The sequence below is a fragment of the Pseudopipra pipra genome, chromosome 7 (genome assembly GCF_036250125.1).
Source record: "Pseudopipra pipra isolate bDixPip1 chromosome 7, bDixPip1.hap1, whole genome shotgun sequence".
NCBI classification, from domain to species: Eukaryota; Metazoa; Chordata; class Aves; order Passeriformes; family Pipridae; genus Pseudopipra; species Pseudopipra pipra.
Window position 1 is genome coordinate 8,265,837 of NC_087555.1, and position 23,196 is coordinate 8,289,032.

At 40.5% G+C, this 23,196-nt stretch overlaps 1 protein-coding gene across 2 annotated transcripts in view; it reads left to right on the top strand.

Annotated features, from left to right (window-relative positions):
- The first annotated feature begins 5,896 nt into the window (after positions 1-5,896).
- The window catches only part of GLS (glutaminase), a 63,506-nt gene continuing 46,206 nt past the window's right edge, over positions 5,897-23,196 (top strand). The window contains exons 1-5 of one of the 2 annotated variants that reach the window (XM_064660468.1): positions 5,897-6,285; positions 14,329-14,425; positions 14,904-15,025; positions 21,011-21,140; positions 21,860-21,939. In XM_064660468.1, the coding sequence (XP_064516538.1) occupies positions 5,948-6,285; positions 14,329-14,425; positions 14,904-15,025; positions 21,011-21,140; positions 21,860-21,939 (767 nt within the window). In that variant the 5' untranslated portion in view covers positions 5,897-5,947. The remainder of the gene's footprint in view (positions 6,286-14,328; positions 14,426-14,903; positions 15,026-21,010; positions 21,141-21,859; positions 21,940-23,196) is intronic. The other variant, XM_064660469.1, reaches the window with a different exon arrangement.

The following is a 23,196-nucleotide window of genomic DNA, read 5'->3' on the forward strand; positions in this document are numbered from 1 at the left end:
TTTGCTTGCTTGATTTTAGCTTGTTTTTTGTTGTTTTTCTCCAGGCTGGGTAGATCTGCTCCTAAGCCTGGCTGTTCTATTAAGCTTAAGCTTCTACAGGGCCACAAGCAATTTCAACCTGAATTTGTGAAAGGGTAAAACCGAGGCTTTTCTTACATGGGACCATTAAACAGGATTCACTTTTATGCCTTTGCCTGCAAGACTGCACCTCTCCAAGTGTCTTCTTATGGTGCTGGAACTCAGAGCTGAAAGCAACCAGTTTAGGATGAGGGGTGGCTGCAGCACAGGCTGGCTTATCCATCGATTCAGGGCTGGGGTGGCACATGCAGATCATACAATTATAAAATGGTTTGGATTAGAAGGGACCTTAAAGATCATCTCATTCCAACTCCCCCTGCATGGGCAGGGACACCTTCCACTAGACTAGGTTGCCCAGAGCTCCATCCAAGCTGGCCTTGAGCATTGCCAGGGATGGGGCCTCCAGAACTTCTCTGGGCAACCTGTGCCAGTGCCTCACCACCCTGACAGTGAAGAGTTTCTCCCTCATATCTAATCTAAACCTCCCCTCTGTCACTTTGAAGCCATTCCCCCTTGTCCTGTCACTGCATGCACTTGTAGAAAGTCCCTCCCCATCTTTCCTGTAGGCCCCTTTAGGTACTGAGATGTTAATGGTCAGCCAGAGATGACTCAGTGCAGTGGAGCTTTGTACATGATGAGCCTGGTTTTGGTCAGCCCAAGTGCTCCGACCTTCGCTCAATGCAGGCACCGATTTTATGTGTCCGTTCTCAAGAGCAGCGAGACAGGAGTTCATGAGCTCCTCTGATCTCTCTCATACATGCTCACCACAGACATCTGGGATGTGATGGAGCAGTCAGACGATGTTGTCACTTGTTTCTGTTTGCTTGCACGAGGTTACCAAGCTAATATTCGAGGATCAGGAACACAAACAGAAGATCCAAATTTGCTTCCACTCCGTGGCCTCCTGTAGTATCGAGAGCTGGACTGCAGTTTGAGAGATGTCATTCGAATTAAGCATTAAATATGATTGTGGGAGGAATGCATGGGGTATGTAACACTATGATTTAGGTATGTTATAGTGCAAATAATATGCAGTGTGCTGGGTGCAGCAGAGAATTCTTCTCTGGTAGGTAAACTGTTGGCTTCTGAAGGTGAATGTTCTGCTGTGCAAAGAATTTTACATCTGAAATATGCTATGACTGATAATAAGCATGAGGAACGGTGGTGCTGTCTCACTGACCAAGATGAAAGGAAACAAGTTAACAGATAGAGTAAAAGGAAAAAATTGTGCCAGTCTTTGCAGATCATCCTCAATAATCCTACTTCTGTGATTTGCTTGCTCTGTTATATACACTAGAACATATCATATATTGTCTGTTAACTGTGCTAGGAATGTCCCAGGCTCTTGTAGTCTCTCTTCATGTCATTCTCAGCAAATCCTCCAAATATTTTTCCCTTTGATTTAATTAGTCACTTCCCCGTTTGCCTGGAATGTGAGTGACGAGAAACGAACTATGGACTCATCAGTGCACTACAACAGGGAGGGTATTTTTTATTTTATTTTTTTGCTTGTCATTTGGGGTCACTCCCTCAACTATTACCTTCCAGTTAAATCCTCTGAATGTTTTCCTTCTTGTTGGTTTTCTGAGCTATTATTGCTAGACATTTGAAACTTCATTTTCTTAGATTAAATAGTAACCATTTACTGCTCATGCTTCTGTGCTCAGAGGAAGCTGTTCCGTATCCTCTGTACAATCCAACGGGGAATGTTTCCTGTGACTGACTACTTTTCATTTGAATCAAGATCAAAATGTTACCCAAATGTGCAGCAAGTTAGCCTCACAAAAGAAAAAAAATATTTTTAGGAACTGCTGCTAGAATCAGTAGAATGCTCGAATAGATAATAGTGGTATCTGGTCCTTAGCTCTCTTTTGGAAAGCATTACCCAGCAACAAATGAAATGGAGCCAACATAACCATTTAAAATAGCAAAGTAAACAGTTCATGTCGTAGTCAAGATAATCCTTAATTTCTGCTGCTTATCTGAGATCTGCCCTGCTGATCTGATGGGAGGATTTAACCTTCCTGAAAGCTGTTATCAGTGTATGTGCTTGAACTGGGGAGACCTCCTTCCACCTGCTTTTCAGAGCCCTTTCTCCTAGGAGATTAACACTGCTATGCCCTTTTTAGAAAGGAAAACCTTTGAAATATGGATTATTTTTAGAGGGATATACTAGGACTTTTTGCTACAGTACAGCTTAAGGGAAATACTAAAAAAATTTAAAAAAAGCCTATGTAAAAGATCTTTTTATTTTTTTCTTTACAGAAGAACCTTGTCTTAAATTCTCATAATTTTTGTCTTACAAAAGAACACGTATAGTTGTGGAAATTAAAAAGAGAATAATTGGCTTGTGGTTGGTTGTATAACCAAATCAAAAGCTATCGGGAATTTTAATTTCAAATTTCTTTGAGCTATGTTGGAAACCATTTTGTAATTTTCTCTTTCTCTTGGGATACTGTGTGAAACCCAGAATGGCAGAACAGATGGTGTGTCTTCTCTTTACAAAGAGACAAGTAACATCACTCTGTTCAAGGGGAAAGTCTAAAGAGGGTTTTCACTGGAATATAGGAAGGCCCAGTTTAATATCTGGATCAAAACAAAAATCAGTGTTGGTTTAATAGGTTTAATGTGTAATACTTTTCACAAGCAAATGGCTTGTGGAAATTTCTGATGCTATTTTTACTATGTTTCTTATGGCTTATTTTAAAATTAAAAAAAAATAATCTGTTTTTAGATTAAGACTCTCTGGTATACCTGTGCCATTGGGAGGAGGGGAGAGAATCACTGGGTGAAGTGTCTCAGGCTTAGTCATAGTAGGAGCAAGGAGTGATGGCCTGAATTATGCAGCAAAAGTTCTCAGAATAGGGAATGAGTCACTATTGCCCTTGAACTTTGTGGATCTGAAACTATATTTATCATTTCACATTGTTCCCAAGCTGTGTGTTTGCAGTCCCCCACACAGAGCAACTTGCCTTTTCTGCCCTCAAGAGCTAAAACACACACAAGGGAATTTCCAGGGAGCAAAGTTGAGGATTAATTTCTTTAAGTGAATTTTAAGAAAAGCTTTATTGAAGAATACTTGCATCGGGAGACAACTGATGTGAAGGTAATACTAAAAAGGTTATATGAAGGATTAAGGCAATAGCATACAAAGCAGAAAAAAAAGGAAGTGGGTAAAATTAAAGAGTTCCTGTAGGGTCAAGAATGTGTAGCACGCGGTACTCTTACGAGAGGAAAACATTTTTGTGAATGTACTAGCTTTTTCTTTTCCTTCTCACCTCCTTATCTGCAATGTTTTGAACACAAACTGGAACACTAAAAGGAAAGATCCAGATGATTACATTTTGCCGCCTTCCACTTCTTCCCCCACTGCAGTACAAGAGATGAATTACATGAATTTTCTACCAGGTCATGGCTAAACAGTTGGCTAAACACCAGAAAAACACCTTGGCACTAAAATTCATCAGGGAATCTTATAGTGTCTGCAGAACTGTGTGTTCAGTTAGCGACCTGGAATTAGCACATCCTGGAAGCGTGCTCGCTGTCTCTGGTCTTACAGCAGCAGCCTCTGTAAAGAGAGTGGAAAAGGTGCTCGAGAGACTTCTATCTTTAGAGTATTTTACATAAAGGAATTTTAAAAATGAGAAATATTATTATTGGGTGGCAGGATAAAAGAGGCAGTATTGGCTTGCCAAAAAAGACTTAGCAAATGGAAATCCAAAATTAGTTCCAGGAAATATTATAAGTAACGTAATAAGTATGTGAGAATTGTAGGTACTTTGCATTTTTGTATGTGAAGTAAGTGCAGCACAAGATTACACATCCCACACTGGTATTTCAAGTTTCCTTGTTCAGTGGGAAGAAAAACCATTGGTGCGTGGGGACTCATTTTATAGGCATAGATTATCAGCTATCTTTAAATCTGCTTCCAAAATCCCTCATGGCTGTCGTGACAATATATTAGCATAGGGAACTCCTGTGGGTATTTGTGCTCTGGTGTAAGTATAAGCATAAGCAAAGGCTATTCTCAGTGTCTATTTGTGATTATCTCAGAGTGCATGGAAAATGGGTAACAAAACCCTCTCTGTTTTAGGGGGGTCTTTAAGAGCAGTTTACTACACCTAGACAGCTGGAATTTTCAGTCTAAGGGGTTTTGGAAAACAAAATATCAGTATCCTCAGAGTAAAACACTTTCAATAATGTGTGCAGCAAGATCATTTTAACTCAGAACTATAACTTAACCGCACCCACCTCTGCCAAACATAATAAACATACCAGAAGAAATAAACCTCAGCGCATGGGGAAATTATTCACAAGGATATTTAGCAGTATTAGACTCACAGCTCCGTAAGTATTTACATTTGCTCAGAAAGTGAGAAGACCAGGGACAATTTAAAAGCTGGTTTGCACATTGGCATTACTGATGAAGTTGGATGACAAGAGATCTCTGCTTCTACTGTTACCCATAGTGGATACAATTTACTAATATAAGTTTGTACTCATCTAGGACAAATTTAGCAACTGGTTATGAGAGCAAAGAGTTTCACCAAGTAACTGCAAAATCTGTGACTTTTAAAATGCTATGTACTGGCAGCTGTGACAGAAGCTTGAGTGTATATAAGGAGTGACATTTACACCTTGTGCTGAAGCCTTGTAGTTATTTTCTGCTGCTCTTCCCACTTTGGCCTTTAGCATTGCACTACTATGGGTCATTTTCACACTGACTAAATGTTTGATGAACATGAAGAATGGCTGCACCCAGTTCACCTGGGCATCCAGGTGGTTTTCTGTCTTTTTGTGTTTGTTTGGTTTGCTTTTCTTGGTTTAAGAAAAAAAAACAACAAACTTCAGACATTTGACCAAGACTTACAGCCTCCACCATGAGTTTTGGCAATGACTACGCAGTTACATTTTTATTGAAAGTACATGGAAAGCCCTTAGTAGCTCTGCTCATTGCCAGAAGCATTTGTCCCAAACAACTTGGGAACCAGTGTTCCTGCTGAGGGTATTTCCAACAGGCTCCTGTTTCCTGAGCCCTTTCCGGGGGTGCCTGGTGGGCAGGATGGGGTGGCTGATGCAGGTCCTGCACATCCTTCTCTCTTGTCTGTGGTGAACAGTGGCAGGACCCGAGGGAAGCGCCTGAAGTTGTGTCAGAGGAGGTTTAGGTTGGATATTAGAAAAAGGTTCTTCCCCCAGAGGGTGGTTGGGCACTGAACAGGCTCCCCAGGGCAGTGGGCACAGCACCAAGGCTGACAGAGCTCAAGGAGTGTTTGGATGATACTCTCAGGCACGTGGTGTGACTCTTGGGGATGTCCTGTGCAGGGCTAAGGGTTGAACTCGATGTTTTAATTGAACCCTTCCAATTAAGAATATTCTGCGATTCTCTGATCCTGCACGCACATCAGAGGCGCTTGCAGTTCGTAATCAAAAACATACAGTTTAAAAAAAAAAATGGCCAATATCCATGGCAACCTGACCCGGCACCGCCGCACCACAGCCCGCTCCCAACGCCTTTACACGTCGCAGAGCGAAGGAGGGCTGCAGGAAAGCAAGGGGAGAGGAAGGGAGGAGAGCAGGGAGGGAGGGCGGCACCGGCCCGCGGCCCCCTCAGCGCGCCGGCTCCGCCCTCTGGGGGCGCTGCTGCCCCCGCCCCGCGGCCGCGCGCGGCACTGGCCCCGCGGGGAGCTCGCTCCGCGCGCCCGGAGGGGGCGTGGCAGGGCCCCAGAGTGGCGTCTCGGCTGGCCAATGGGCGCGCCGCCCGCCTGACAGTTAGCCGAGCGCGGCCAATGGGACGCGGCGGGGGGCGGGCGCGGCGCGGCGCGAGAGGCGCGGCCGGGCGGCGCGGCGGCAGTCGGCGCGGTGGCGCAGGATGATGCGGCTGTGGCGTTCCGCGCTGCTGCGGGAGCTGCTGCTGCTCGGCCCGCCGGGGGCGGCCGGCGGCGGGGCCGCGGCCTCGGGACCCGCTGTCGGCACCAGGCGCCTCCCGCCGCCGCTCGCCGCCCTCGGCGCCAGCCCTCCCGCCGCCCGCCGCGGCCCGGCGGCGCTGCCGGCGGCGCGGGGTCTGTGCACCCGCTCGGAGGGAGCCTTGGAGGAGCCGGGGAAGGGGGCGCAGGCGCCGTCGGCGGCTCCCGGTGAGCCCCCCGCCGACAGCGGGCACAACAATAACCACGGCGGCAAGGAGGTGGCCGGAGGCGGCGGCGGCGAGAAGTGAGTGCGGAGGGGGCGGCGGGCGCGGGGGATGATGCGGAGGCGCCATGTGAGCGCCGCCTCCCCATGCACGCGTGGTGCCTGCGGAAGGGGCCGGGCCGGGCCGGGCTGGGCTGGGCGGGCGCTGCCCCGGCAGGTGCGGGACCGGGGGTCCCGGGTCCATCAGGGCCGCTTCCCGGCGGCCGCGGGTCACGGCGGGCGGGCTCGGAGCGGGAGGGAAGCGCAGCCCCGTGGCGGGGGGGGCGTGTGCGCCCCCCGGGGCTCCTCTCACCGCTACCTGGGGTCCCGGGCGTCCCCTTGTCCTGGGGTCCCTCCCACCCATGTGAGGCTCGGAGCTGGCAGTGTGCGCTAGGATGTTCTGTCTAGCGCTGCTACTCGCCTAAAACTGTCTCCCAGGAGAAGGCAAAGCTGTGTCATCTTGCATTAATTATTAAAGGCAGTGTACGTGGTGCGTAGTGCTGCCTTGGAAGTTTTGCAGCGCTGTCTCCTCCACGTCTACATCCACCTGGACGCGTTCCTATGTCACCTGCTCGAGGTGACCCTGCCTTGGCAAGGGGGTTGGACTGGATGGTCTGCAGAGGTCCCTTCCAACCTTAACAATTCCGTGATTTTGTGGTCTAGTGCAGCCAGGGACAGATATTACCAGCCGTTGGTGGTGAGTACAGATATTCACAGGTGCTGCAGGATGTGTGTCCGTGCCAAGAGGTCCTTATTTGTCCCTTAGTGACAAAGATACGTGCAGGTAATAGAATGATAAGGCTGTATATGCTTATGAAGTTAATATTCTTCCACTCAGGACCTGAAACATTCTTTTAAAAAAAAGGTCAGGGACGGATGCATCAGCTCCAGTTTTTGTCCCTGGTAATGACTGGTAGTGGGTACCAGGGATAGAGTATGATAATGAGGTAAATGGATTGGCAAAGCACTCTGCTCTGTTAGTCCTCAGCATTATGCAGTTCTTGAAAGTCTTGTTCGTTTCCTACCACCCTCTCTGACGGTTTACCCATTCCTTGTTTGAACCTGGGTGCATTTAGTATCTTGGAAAACCTTTTAAAAGAAGTTTGACAGCTTAACTGCAAGCCCCATGAGGACTCACATCCTTTGTGTGTGTTTGAAATGTGGCCCATGGCTCTCCTGTAGGCATCCTGTATGGGGTGGCATAATTAAAATCTAACCCCAAACTGCTTTCCCAGAATTTGCTATGCTTATGAAAAAAGCAGATGACTGAAGAAATAGAGCCAAAAAAGGAGTACCTTGTTTTTACACTGAGCAAAGTCTCTGTTAGTCTAACGCTAAGAGGAAGTTGGAAAAGATTCCACAAGGCCTGTCAGGAGGGCTTCAGTCCTTGGCTTGCTAATAGTTCTGTTTTTGAGCTGTGGTTTGTGGGGTTTGTTTTTAGCATGAACTTGCACTCCTTCAACATGACAGGTGGGGAAGGAGACTATCACCTTGTTCTTCTCCCCTTTTTCCCACCAAAGGCCATAGCTGCTCAGCTTGGTTTAACGGGGTGTAGCCTTCTTTAGGCATCACTTACAATTTCTGCTGTCAGATGCCTTAAAAAATGCATGCATGTCAGGTTATGTAACCATGTACAGTATAATGCACAATCATTTGGGTATTATACTATTGTTCAACAAATATGAAGTCTCCTTTTTGAATTGGCTCTGTGCATAATGTTTTGGAACAAAATATTCAGCTGTGGCTCAGGTAGGTGTGGTTCATAAAGGTTGCACTCGTTTTCAATAAGAAATACACACAATACCATTAAAAACTTTGGAAAAAAGCAACATGCCAGCTGTGGTGGGTTTTTGAGGTGCTGCAGAGGTGATTTATTGAAGAGGTAACATTTTCTTAAACTGAGCTGTTACCAGCTTCCTACAGCTAGCATCAATTAGGGAAGTTCTATATTTTTTAATGTGTGCTAAAGCTATGTAGTCAGAAACCAGTTAAACACTTTTAATAATTTTTGACTTTTGACAAAAGGGTATATTTGAAAGTCAGGTGCTTGTTCTTTGAGTTTTACTGCGAAAAGAACAAGGAGAAAATCTGTAAAATGTCTATCATATAGTTATGAACAAGGAAAAAACTGGAAACTTTCTTTTCATTTCAGGCTGTGCAGGAATTCCTGGTGGCACATTAGTCAGGCTGCTGGATACTTTCATTTGTATTTTTCTTAATGCAGAACCATGAAAATCTTCCTTAAGCATTAGTAAGTGGTACGTTACATGTGGAAATCATTGCTATATTAAGACAGAGTACAGGGTTCAGAAGAAAAGGGAAGTTCTTCAAAAGACAGGTTTCTGGACTGTGTTGTCAACTGGGCTAAGTCAGTGCAGTCTCTGTATTCTGCTGATTCCAGCACTTTGCCACCTGGAGTATCTAACATGTGAGTTGTGTTAGGCTAATGGTTTGTGGACCCAGCTAGAAGGGCAGTAGTCCTTTTTACACTTTGTTTTTTTGCTTGTTAGTGTTGAGGGATTATTTTTGTCTATTTGATCTTGGAGTTCTAGGATACTGGAATAACTCACAGTGTCAAAATGTAGAACTAAGGTTTTATTGCATGTTTCCTTGCCTGACAGTCCTTGTGTACAGAGAGTAGGAGTTGCAAGCGAACACCTAAAATGTTTTGTGCAAAGACTATACAGAAATTTAGAACAGTTTAATTCCTCATAGAGGGAATAATTTATGAGGTCTGTGGCTGATGAAATAACTGGTATCCCATTGCATAACCAGATCCCCTTGTGCATTTTTTCCAAAACATCTCCACCACCTCCTTATCCCTGCTATCCAGCCTTCACACTGTGTATCCAACTGAAACTTAATATATTTTGGAGAGAAAAAATAATGGAGCTTAAACTGAGAGTGGTCATAGACTGGTAAATTTAATTAATGAAGACCTGGATTAAAATGCAGTCATATCTATGCTCATGCCTGAGTTATTAAAACACAGTATCCTGGCAGTGTCCTCATGTTATATTTAATAGTGTTTGCTTCTACTTTCAGTATAATTGTGCAGTGTTTACTTTTACTTTCGGAATAAGTGTGCATTGTTCACCTCACACTGGACAGGAAAAGGATCAAACATTTTATCTTTGTGTAAGCTACTTCTAAATGACAAAGGCCTTGATTAAGGTGACAGGGAGGAGCAAAATGTGAGCGACCTTAACTTTTAAAAGCTAAATTGCTAACTTTTTATACTAAATTGCAGTAGTGGTTGGTACTAGTATGTGGAATATAGCAAAATGAATAAAAAAGTGTTTTATTAAATATTTTTTTTTCATGACAAGGGAGTGGTAGTGCTCTATTTTAAGGGCAGACATTAATTCTGGAGATACCTTTAAAAATAAATTTTGCTTTTGCAGCCAGACCAGATTCCAGAGGAATTACTGTAGTAACCAGGCAGTGGTTCATTTAACTGGTACTCCTGTTGGAGTATGGAATACTCAGAGATGCAAGAAACTGTTAGAAGTGCACTTTCATTAGACCTTTCATAACTCCCGTAGAGTCCAAGATTTTGAAGCAACAGTTTTTGGTTTTACTATAAACACTTTGATATCTATTAAACATGTCTATCTTTGATCTAAGTTTCTAAATACATAGTTTTTTCTTGAATCTTGGTAAGTTCTTGGGTAAACAGTTACCCACTGCTGCTACTGGATCAGTGTCTCACTATGCAAGGGTACAGAAAGTAGTTATTTAGTGACTTGACAAGTGTTTGTATCTCTTGGTTGGAGACATTTGTCTGTAGTATGATGACAACTTGTTCAAAGTGCCTGTGTTATGTAGAGTAGCTGCTGACTGTGATTTGCAGCCTTTGCAGCTTTCAGAGGATGACAGAATAGTTTGAGTTGGAAGGGACCATTAAAGGTCAGCTAGTCCAGTCTTCTCTGCAATGAGCAGGAACATCTTCAACTAGATCAGGCTGCTCAGAACCTCGTAAAGTCTGACCTTGAATGTTTCTGGGGGTGGGGCATCTGCCACCTCTCTGGGCAGCCTGTTCCAGCATTTCATTACCCTCATCGTAAATTTTCTTCCTTATAGCTAATCTAAATCTGCCCTCTTTTAGCTTAGAACCATTATGCCTTGTCCTGTCACAACACACTCTGCTAAAAAGTCTGTACCCATCTTTATTATAGACCCCCCTTTATGAAGGGGGCCACAATGAGGTCCCCCAGGAGCCTTCTCTTCTCCAGGCTGAACAACCCCAACTCCCTCAGCCTTACCTCATAGGAGAGGTGCTCATCCTTCTAATCATCTTAGTGGCCTTCCTCTGGACCTGCTCCAAGAGGTCCGTGTCCTTCCTGTACTGGGGACCCCAGAGCTGGATGCGGCACTGTGGGTGGGGTGGCAACAAAGTGGAATATGGGGGCAGAATCCCCTCCCTTGACCTGCTGCCCACGCTGCTTTGGATGCAGCCCAGGACACGTTTGGCTTTCTGGGCTGTGAGTGCACGTGGCTGGGTATGTCCAGCCTCTCATGCACCAGCACCCCCAAGTCCTTCTCAGCAGGGCTGATCTCAATCCATCCATCCCCCAGCCTGTGTTGTTACCAGTGTTCACCCTGACCTGGGTGCAGAACCCTGTACTTGGCCTTACTGAACCTCATGACGTTCATACCGGGGCAAACTTCTTGAGTTTGTCCAGTTCTCTCTGGATAGTATCCCATCCCTGAGGCTTGTCCACTGCACCACTCAGCCTGGTGTCAGCAGCAAACTTGCTGAGGGTGCACTTGATTCCACTATCTATGTCACTGATGAAGATGTTAAACAGCACTGGTCTCAGAACAGATCCCTGAGGGACCATTGTTTGTGACAGTAATTGTGACCTCATATTTTTATGACCGATGCCTGATGGGTAATAATGAGCCTAAAACTATTATTAGCAATATCATATCTGTATATCATTTGTTGTTCTGTAAATCCTGGTCTGCATTTTGGCAGTTATGTCTCGAAGTAGAAAGTAGCAGTGTTTCACAGTATTTGAAATCTAATCTTGTTTCTGTTGTAGAAATTAGAATTCAGCATTTGTTAAAATGAAATCCTCCCTGGAGTCTGGTCGTTAGCATTGTATTGATGCAAAAGAAGACTTGAAGGAAGGAATGATACATACTGCAAAGACCTTGTGCTTGGGATTCCTATGTTCTTTTTTTCTTTGTATTTAAAGAGCAGTGTGGACCATCCACCAGTATTGTGGTCCACAGATTAGAATACGATCAAAGAAGTGTAGTTGTATAATAGTCTGGTGCTTAATTATTTATTTTTTTTAAAGAAGGGAAGTAAGTATAAAAAATCTTTATTCATGAAATCAGGTAAACTGGAATTTCCACTGAATTTGACTGTGAAAATTGCAAGTTCCCTGACCTGAAAAGCAGCTTTTTACATGTGCTGAATGGAATTATCTTGCTAAGTGTATTCATGGTGCCAAAACACACATCTTTTAGGTTAAGCAAATATTAGTTACTGGCATCACTGATCTGATAAACTGCAGAGCAAGCCTTTTCACCTCTATTTAGCTGATAATTTTTATCAAAAGATGGACTATTTGACAAAAAGGAATTTTTCTGTAAATATATTGAATGTCATCCTCTTTGCTTTGGTAGTCAGTGCAGATCCATTGTTTAATTAGGCTGAGTGACCCAATACTGAACAGCAGCAGATGTAAAAGACATGGAAACCACGTCAAGAGATTTTATGCTGTGTAAAATCTTACGAAGAGGTCGATAAAATCTTGGTAAAATGTGTGAAGTGTTTTTCTGCACCTTTTCAGATAGAAATTCCATACTTGGGACAGCTGTAAAATTCTGACTAAGTGCTCAAAAATGTCCAATTAAATAGGTAATCAGTTAAAATTTCACAGTGTGTTTGCTGGCTTGTTTTGCCAAAGTGAAATAGAAAAGTTTCCTCTGCCAGACCTTCAGCAGTCCAGTGATGTTTCTTAAAGCCTGGAATCTTGACACTTTGGGGAGCTTAGTTAAATGCTTTGTGTAAATGGTGGGGATATCGGGGTGTAGGCGATGTAACTTAGCCTAACTTTTAGAATCGGGTACCTGCAGAGTTAAGATGCAGACCACAGGGTGAAGCTTTTATTGGTGCCTTGGGTAGTTCTGGTTCTGTTGGCTTGACTGAACATAGTGTTCTCAAAAGATTGGAGGTGAAATGTGCTGCGTGGAAGGAAAAGGGACGCTCAGTAATTCGAGGTAGTTGCAAGCGTTTGTGTTGGTTGAATTGCCAGCCTGTCTGTGCATTAGTCAGCCAGCATAATTTAAAAAAAAAAATCCAGGCTGTAAGACAAGGAAAGTTCTGTTGGCTTATAAAGCTGTCTTCTGTTCTTGTATGTAAGTACAGTGTTTTAAATTGGAAAATGAGAGGTGATATTTTTTTACTACTGGCTTTCACAGCTAGTTATGAGGGAAGGAGGGAGGCAAGGGCAATCTAGAGGTTGTCTTAAATCTAAAAGTGTATTTGGATATAATCAGATTTTTATTTAAAATGATCATAGATCTGACTTCTTTAATTATTGGGAGAGGAAAGAGGATTAAACATCAGTCTGTAAGAGTGAATTGGCCTACCTGGGGTCTATGCTTAGTTGTAGCATTTTATTTTTGTTCTTATAACTCTGAGTTCTCTTATTCAAAGAATTACTAATCTAGTGAAAACTTCAGTGACTAGAATTTGGACCTACACACATGCATAAATGTATAAAAATACATTAATTGCCACTGAGCATTCTAGTTTCAGGCAATAACTTTTACCTAATACAGTATTGCCAATATTATTAGATTATAAGATTGACCTTTGAAACTGATGGCTAAAATAATGCAAGACTTCATACTCTGCATTTTAGTTAATTTGTGCATTTGCTGGAGAACTGTTTTTTGATTGTATTTAGTTTTGCTTATCAGACATCAGAACATTGTCTTTCTCTAAACTGTGTTGTCTACAAACAAACCTGGGTGCTTCAGAGGACTAAAAGAACTGATCCGAATCCCTTTGCTTTTGCTGCCCCTGGCAGTTTGGAAGTGCACGTTCCAGCTGTGTGCTACGATGCCATACTTCTGGGGGAAGTGTAAAGAGCTGAGTACAGACTTTGGCTCCTGCCTGCTTCAGGGTGCTTTGGAATATCAGGGAAAGGCAGAACTTTTTATAGGTTAAATCTATAAACTTCCAAAGACTTTAAGGGAAAGCTTTCTGTCCTAGCAGGAATCTCAATGCTTCATTGGGTAGGTTCCCTTCAGATTTTGCATAAAATGGAGATTAAGGTACAAAAAGACTGCAGTCATAAGGCGAGCGAATCTCAGAGTGAAATACCTAACACCTGGAATCCTTGGAGAGCTGGTGTGTTTGCACTGATAAGCACAGTGACCATTAAAGGTGTATCTGCACTGCACGTTTACTTTGCTAAGTATGTGTGATGAGAATCCCAGCTCCTGGTGCCTGAGCTGGTTCAGGGTCTGTGTTGTGCTGCAGATGGCTTTGCTTGCTTTCACGGCAACTGATGTGCCTTACATAAGCTTCCAGGAGCACAGGGGCTTCAGGACTCCTCTGTGGAGTTCTAAAAACAGGACTGTTTTGAAGAAAGTACTGCACATTCACCATCTCCTCTTGCCTGTAAAACAATTGGGTTGGTATGTTCTTACAACTTTGTGTGATGAGGCACGTAGGTCTTTGAATGTTACAAATAATTTATTCTCTGCAAGTAGAATATCTATCCTCTGTAACATCAAGAAGAGGGATAAGTGATTAATCTGCTCCCCCCAAAAATATAATCTTAGCAATATGTGTATGACAGTAAATATATGATTGTGTTCAGTTAAGAGTGTTTGCTGTTGTAAAATCTATGTACAGTACTTTTATATTACCACTTTTTTCCTACTTAAGGCCAAATTAAGCTTTGTGTTCAGTGATAGAAGTGTCCTTTGAAATTACTGCTGGCAGTTAGATTGGTAGTGAAAATGTGTCTCCTTGAGAATGCAAAAATGTGTGTAAATAAAAATAGGCACTAAAATAATGTTGCTCTTTTTTTTCTTTTTTTCTTTCTTTTCCAGTAAAATGAAGCAAGGTCTCCTTCCTAGCTTAGAAGATCTACTTTTCTATACTATTGCAGAAGGACAAGAAAAAATACCAGTTCATAAATTCATAACTGTAAGTTTACTGTTCCGGAGTGCTGTATGAAAGGTGACTACTGCAGGGTTATTTTACATTTGAAATGCAAGAATGCAGAGCAAAGAATTTCTGTTACACATGTTTAGCTGTGGGAAGGAATGTAACTATTTTTTCCCTAATACTGTTTCTGTAGCTAAGTAAAAGAATAAGTGTATTTTTATTATCCACTTCTTTGATGTGCAGAGGAGCATACTTGAAAGCATTTGTGCCTATGGCAGGGTTGGATAGTATTTGTACTTTTGTAAAATGTAGTCAGACCACTGTGGATTTCAAATTACATTAATGCTTTGACATAAAATGCAGCCAGAAGGGCCAAAGGATCAATAAGGTGTCAGAATGTCTGTGTTGATAATGCAGTGGCAGATGTGTCTTACAGTGATAAAAACACCAAGCAGTAGATAATTTGATTGTAATAGCATATCTTTTCCCTTTAGTAATTATTGTTTTATTGTAACAGGCACTCAAATCTACAGGATTACGTACATCTGACCCTCGATTGAAAGAGTGCATGGATATGTTAAGACTGACTCTTCAGACAACTTCAGATGGTGTTATGCTGGACAAAGACCTTTTTAAAAAGTAAGTTTTCTGTCAATAATGTAACTGTATGATTCTGAATGAGTGTTGTCTATGTGTTACTGGCTGCTGTCTTGAGAGACATAAGGTATATAAATCAATGTGTAGTTAGAAATGGAGTCAAGCATACACGCCTGATGCTGTTTTCACACGAGTTTTTTCTCAGGTTTCACGTAGCAGACAGGCTCTGTGATCTCCACAAGAGTTTAATGTGTCAGTGTTTGCACATGTGTCTGACCCCATACTGCAGCTCTCGGTCAGGTGCCAAATAAAGTAATTGATGCAGCATGGACTATTTAGTATGATTACATAAAACTGCTCTCTCAGTGCATCACCAGTTTTTAATCTGAAGTTCAGGATGCTGCTTCTGTGTGGCGAGATGTTTGGAGTATGTATATAGTTAATGCTAAAAGTGAGTATGTGAAAAACAGAGTGAAGTGAAATTTCTATAAGATATGGAGATTTGAGAGTAGTTAGGGCTGCAGACACTCCTTTGGTCTGTTTTGCAAAAGATTTGTGTGCCATATTTTAGTGATGCTCTAATTTTTTTTTTTTAAGCAAAGTGTGTGGTCAGATGAACAGTATAAGCACTGTTCAGGTTGTCTTCTATTGATTCCAAGCACACTCCTTTGCTCCTCTATTTAAAGCTTTTGTGTGCCAAAAGATTGGAATTTTAGAGGCTCTTAAATCTCAAAATGAAATTTTCAGGCTATTTTTCAGTCTGTATTTTTATTCCATTTACATGGTAAATCATAAAATATCTGACACTTACTTTTTTCATCAAGAGTATTCTTTTGTAAAATTGGTACATTTTTGTTGATCTGTAGCATTTTTTTGAATTTGTGAACTAATGTTGTTTAGTGCTGTTTCTTCTCAGTTACAATTTAAAAATATGTATGTGTTTAAAAAAGATGTGTTTACATATACTATTTTGTATATTTTATAGACATACAAGTATATAAAATATATAATAGAGTGTAAGCATATACTATATATATTTTAATATATGTTAAATGTGTATTATATTTACGTAATTTATATAAATATAAAGTATACGTGTTATAAATATTAAAACATATATAGCATTTTTTGAAATATATTGAGAAAAAAATGAATGTTGGTGTGTTTGACAAAATAACAAACCAGTCAACTCCTTAATCAGATATGGAATATTTCCTTAAGGTACAACATGGACTAACTTTACTCTTGTATTAGGTTCAAGACCAGGTCTTTGCTGGTTACTTGTCAGCTTAGTAAAAATGCTAAATTGTTAGATTCAGGAACCTTCCTGGGTGTATGGATGGATTGGAAAGGAAATACTTCTGCTCTTATGCATTACATGCATACTAGAGGGCTTGTTTGTCATAGTAAACTATGAATTATGTTTTAGACAAGGGCTCTACATATGAAAAAGGACAAGTGATTGCTAATTGGCAAGATTAGCTCATGTTCTGTGTCACATCTCTGGGATTTGATCCTCTGTGTTAGGACAGTAGTTACTTTAATAATTTGTAGAAAGCTTACACAGTTGTTTGTGTAGGAAGAGTTTTGAACATAAAGACAATACAGAGAGTGGAGAGGTGAATCTTATTTCACATAGCAGGTTTTCCTTTGCAGCAGCAGAAGGTTCCTTTGCAACCTTTTCTGTAAATGATAAAACCCCAGACTTCACTTATCTGTTCCTCCTAGGCACACTGCATTTGCTGTGAAAAGGCTTGTACAGGGTCCCTGTATTCTTTCTTCTACAAGTGTCTAAGGTGTGAAATATAATAATTTATCTCCTTGGCTGTACTTACCTCAGGACTTTGAAGCATCAGTTCCCTAAACATAAAAGTCAGTGGTGTAATTCTTCTGTTAAATGTGAATCCGAAGCTGCTAAATCAAATAAAGTGTCAAGGTTAAATGATGTGGAGCAGTGGTAGCATAAGCTTGGCTAAATCAATCAAGTCCAGTAGAAATTACCTGTAAAATATGTTAGTTCACACGTCTGTAGTGTCTGCTTCTCTATGCCTTTATAGTGGTTCTAACTATTGGGCTCCAATTTTACTAAAATTGCATTCTTTTGAAGTTTTTTGGCTTTACAGGACTCTCCACTTATAGTAAAAATTTGGAAAAAATCTCCGTGTTACAGGCAGAACAGCTTGAGGTTTTAATCTTTGATCTCCAGAATTTCTTGAAGACTTCTGGGGTGCACATTTTGGAGAGAGGGCTTGATAAATTTCTTGAATTTATGAATTGATGAAATTTCTTGGATTTCATGTTGCATCTGTGTAACGTGTAACATAACATGTGGTCTTTGTAGCATGAGTGACACCTCACTGAGAACAGCCTGTTACTGAAAGCAGTGCAGTGTGCTAGTTAGCTTGCTATGTGAATTTTTTAATTTTCTTTTTTGTTTTTTTTTTGGTACCTTAGCTGTGGTACTACTTAATATAGTAGTAGTAGTACTGTCTACTGTTAGATGGAACTTAGGTACCTTAATAAATATGGAGGATTGTACGTGCTAGTCTTCCTCATAAAGCATCCTCATTTTGACATATCCTGGTTTTTTAGATCTGTTTCTATGACATTGTAGCTAATTTGTAGAAAAAATTCCAATACTCTTTGTAAGAAATCCTCCAACCACTTTTAGCTTTTCCTTTAAGTCATAGCATGTTCCTAACAGAAAAATGTATGACTTGCAGAGAGTGCTGTTTCTTAACTAACAATATTTTGGAGGGGAAGGAATGGCACAAGACAATCAAAATTGAGTTAATTTGAAAGTGTTGTACACTTGAACAAGATGATAGCTACTGAGTAACAGGTATAACTCTGAACTTTAAACCCTATTCTTTTTCAGAATAGCTTACTTGGCTTTGTAGGGTTAGCTTTTGTCACAAGGTGCTGTCTGTCCTGCTTTATTGACCCAGAACTGAGGTCTTGGCAGGCACATCTCCTCTGGTGTGGGTCAGAAGCAGCAATCTGGGTGTGTTATGTTCTGAGCACAAACCTGACAATTCGTTGCTGGATCTCAAATAGGATTTTCTATTTGCTGCTGAACAGCTGTGCTGCTCTCCCAGTGTAGGTAGCAAATCCTGATGAAAACTTTAATTTTAGATAACCTTAACCCGGCTATTAATAAATGCTTTCACCGTATTTCAGCAATTAGATTTGAGCAATCTTTTGACAGAAGATATAGAGGACTTCCACTATGTTAGAATGTTAATATCTGATTTGTCAACATAGTGTCATTTCTTTCTCTAAAATGTTTAAATATGCTGAACACTTCTACAGACCTAATATTGCTAGTTGGACATGGCATTTCACATGCCTTTCTGTAATGCTTATGCTTTTTAAACGGGAAAAAAAGTGTCCCTTCATCTGTATAGACAGAAGAAGAGTTCTTTGGAATTGGTAGTTCAGACTGCATTTTTAGCTGGTCTCCATTGTGTAGGGAAACAGTAATCAGCAGTCTGAGCCAGAACTTGAAAAATAATGGATAAATGTAACAAGTTGTATGATGAAAGAAACAAAGTGATCCTAACTTTATGATAGAGACCAAAGATGCTGTTTCCAAAAACCCCTGAACCGTAGGAGGTAGGAACCCCCGTAGTACAAAGTAGGAGCTTTTAGTGTACCTATCTAGAACACCTCTAAAGCCATATGGGAGATAAGAGCCAAGTTGTTCATAAAATTTGACAGTGGAAAGATTTCTATTTATCAGTATATTCATTTACTTGAATTCCTCCCTGTGATCTTTTCCTGCTGCTCCACTTTTTCTGAGGCCAGTCATCTTCAAAGGGTTACCTGGAACATAAAGCAGTTGGACACTCTGGTGGAGAGGAGACACCAGTTGCAGAATTTTAGAGGCTGTCGTGGCTCATGTCCTCTGTTGCCTGAAAATATTATGCCCTGTTAAAGGGAGCATACTAAGACCTCTGTTTATTTTGTCCATGCAGTAATTGCTCTGAATACCCCTCTAGATTACTCGGGCCCCTGTATTTAATTTAGTCTGTAATTCATGTAATTTGCCTGGGTTAAGGAGTAGCAGGATAAATACGTGGACAGAGTCCAGGAACAACTGGTTAAAATAGGTAATGTCCTTAACCAGCATAGCCATTTCTGCAGTGAGTTTCAATCTGTAGATTAAAATGATTGAACTACTGCAGTGAGCATCATAGACTTGCTGTAAGTTGTAAGTGTATAAATGCCCTTCCTGTTTCAGAAGCATAATACAATCTCAGAGGACTGTATGTCAGTGCATACTGCCTTGTTGTTTTCCACACTTTGTATTGAGTTGTTCTAATAGGTGTAGGTGTACCTCAGATACTACTTTTTTCTTTCTTATAAGAGTGCATAATGTTGTCCAGATGGTACAGACAATGTAGAAGTGCATCTGAAGTTTAAATCTAGTGCATATTATGTTGTTACTCCTTCTGCACACTTAGCTGCCATCAGCGTTATTAATTACTTTTGAAAAGGGATTTTGCACCTGGAGTAGGTGACTGTAATTAAAGGTTGCTGGGAGCAAAAACAAACAGAATTTTTCGCAAATTGCAACAAAACTAACTCAGTTGCAATTTTAACATAAACTAACAAAGCAGCATATTACAGACAGCAGTTTCTAAGGTGACAGTATGTACAACAGAAACTTCTCTAACATTTCTCTTTGGTTTTGGAGAGTAGTGCCTACCAGCATTTGAAATGGCTGTCAGTTGAATTTGGGATAAAGTCCTCGAAGTACAAAGGAGTTAAAACTAAGGGTTTAAAAAAAGAGGGGGGATTCAAAGGGAGGATAATTCTGTCTCTTCACTGATCTTTATGCACATTCATTTTGAACTGATGATAACTTTCAATAATAGTATTATTGGGATATCTGTTCCGAGTGAAAGTATTTCCCTTAAAAATTTTTCCCTAATTTTTTACTTTTCTGAGTAAGTCTTCATTGGAAGGATATGTTTTCCTTTGTAGCATGTGCCTAGATGTTCTTAACTTCCTGTTTTCGTGCACTAATGGTATGTTTCTGCTTTGGTCAACACTGCCAGAAGGTGTGGTATGAAGGTGTTAACTGTTTATTTGGTGTTAAACCTCCCTTTCTCTTCTTTGCACTGGAATAGGGCTGTTAACATCCTTTATCAGGTCATATTTCAACTGACTGATAATGGCTCCCAATTCCCACCCCTGCTCCTGCTCACCCCCCCTCACCCAAGGACACACCACTTTCAGCATGTCTCAGCTTGTGTTTTCATCCTTGCCTTCTGTTTGTCTTAGATAAGTCCTTTCCCTTTTACTTTATCGTTTTTTTGGATGTCCCAGATGGGCTCATGTTCAGAGGGTGTGGACAGGCGTAGTGTAACTGTGTTCTGGGTTAAAAGGCAAAAGGCAGCGAAGATTCCTTAACTGCTGGTAGTTGGAAGCAAGATACTTGCAGAACTGCTCACTGTTAACTTTTGCTTAGTTTAGGAGATGTTATCGACTCTCTGCACAGGGTTTTGTTCTTATTAAAGTGGAATCACATTCCAGTTTTGTTTCTTGGCACTGTTTTCACTCAGTTCATGGTGAAACAATGAAGTTAGGAGACCAACCCTGAACCTCACAGGTTCGATCTAACTCTGAAATTAGCACTTCTTTGGACAAGGGCTGAGTTAGATAACCTTCACATGGCTTGATCCTAAGAAATGGGTGGCTTAGATCCCTTTTGCAAGCTGAGATGCTGCTTGAAGGCAGATAGATAGGCTGTACCTGGCAGTACAGCCTCACAGTTGAAACTTCAAAAGATTTAATTAGAAAGGAATAAAAGTGAATGCAATGAAATTATTGTAAATAATTTAAAAAATATACAACTTAAAGCAGCAAATTTGAAAGGTCTTTCTAATAAGGGCGTGTTCTTGTAGGCATGTAACTTCAAGGGACTGAAGGTTCTTATTTAAATAACGTGTAATTGCTACCTAAGTAGACTTTTGACAGTACATTGTCAAAATATTAATAAACTTTTTTAACTTTTTGCAGGTGTGTACAAAGTAATATTGTGTTGCTTACTCAAGCTTTCAGGAGGAAGTTTGTCATTCCGGATTTTATGTCGTTTACTTCCCATATTGATGAGCTATATGAAAGTGCTAAAAAACAATCTGGAGGAAAGGTAACTTATAAATTCAACTTCAAACTTCTATAGATTCCTTGATATTAACCAAATACATTATTTTTTTAAGTAAGACAGATTTTTCTTAACATTTTTAGAAAAATGTTAAACTGATAACTTGATGAAAGTTTTGGAAGTTCAGTTATGTCTTCAACTTGTAAACTGGGTCAGAAATACAGCTCACAACCTCTACCAGTCTTGTAGAGTTTTACCTTTAGAATATGAGAATAGTATTGTTCCTTATTCTACATGAACTCTAAAACTGCTGTATAATTTGTGAGACTATACTTTGTAGAAGGATTATGCAACTCTACACAACTGGTTGGATTGTGTGACAGAAGTAATTGTCAACATAGTACCTTTGTTAGTAAATAAAATATTCTAGTGCTTATTTTCAGTAAATTAGTTGAAAAATCCAAGACTGTTAAAAGCAAAAATTTTATATGATTTGAAAATCCTGAACATGCTGTAATACAGAACACAAATACCTTTTAGAATTTTTGTGCTGAAATTTTTACTTTGAAAAAATGTTTTATTTGATAATGATCTTGTGAATATAATAATTTGTAATGAAGTTTTAGATGTACCAGGTGATTATTAGTGGGATACACAAGGCACAACTGAGTTATCCTTTCCATTGACATTTATTTTAATTAACATATAGTTAAATATTTTGGATGTTGTAATTACATCTCTGTCTTTATTTCACACTGTGATAGGTTGCTGATTATATTCCACAACTGGCCAAGTTCAGCCCTGATTTGTGGGGTGTGTCCCTTTGCACCGTCGATGGACAGAGGTATATTGTAATGTCTAGATTTTGTTACTGGAATATTTGAAGGACAGGACAGAGACAATACTTCTGTAGTATTAATATGTATTAATTCGGAAATCAAAGCTTTGTCTGATAGTACTTGTGCATCAAGCTGTATTACTTTTTGTGCAGGTTGTGATGTTCTTAAGAGTTAGTTCCTTCTCTGCATTTTAATGTTTTTACTGTAGCATTATTATATAATCTGTATGTGTCACCAAAAAAATGCAGATTCACGCTCTTAAAAAGAAAAAGATGTGGAAACTGGACAGAACTAAATATGATTTTGCTTTTCAGGTTTATTAAGCTTTCTCCTGTAAAGAGTGTGTGTCAGTCTTAGATATAGTCAGTAATCTTACTTTTATTGTTTTCTTTATTAGTAATTCAGTGTAGCAGAGACAGTTAGGAGCCTAGATGTGAGTATCTCACACTATCTAGCTGAGAAGTAATGTGAGCTCTGTGTCTGCCTTTGTGACTAGACAATCAGATGCTCATCAGCTCATCAGGTGTCCCTGCTGGGCTGCAGGTTGTGTGGTGGTACTGCACTGCATGTTCTGAGAACCGTAATTTTTAGGTGTTGAGTTTGTGAATGGGGCATTCCTGAGAGAGCATAATTTTAATGTGATCTGTTATGATCTGTATGTTTGTTTCTAATTAGCCATATGCTCTGTAATCTCTAGGGGAGGAGCTGTACAAGTATTTTTTTCATCTCCCTGTTTAAGTGTCTGAATTATAATCTATTCGTAGTAAAACAACTTTAAAAATAAATATATTCATCCTTTTGAATATTTTAAATTGGCATTTTGCTTTGTTTTGGATGTTATTTCATGTACCAATGAAAGTTTTTATAATGTTTATTTTTGTTATGTTTAATGTTGCATAATGCTTGCTTTTATAATGTGAGTTCTCTGAAGCCTTCTCGCATTTTCTGCAAAGAAAAGAATCAAATAAACTTCTGATTTTGCCGTTAGACAAGTGATTGCTTGAAGCCTTTTGCTCTAGATGTGGCATATGCTGCTTGTATGAGTCATGCTTTGGTGCAGTCTGACAGATGCTGAAAGTAAACTTTCCCAAAGATAGCATTTAGTAGTTGTTATAAAATACCTATGCCATTATCAAAGGGGATGTAAATACAGCTATTTAATTATTGTCCCCAAATTCCAAACCCAGATTGTATCTCGTCTTTATTTATATAGACATAAGTATGTATAGTGGCTATATTCAGGTCAGCTGTACCCTGTTGAG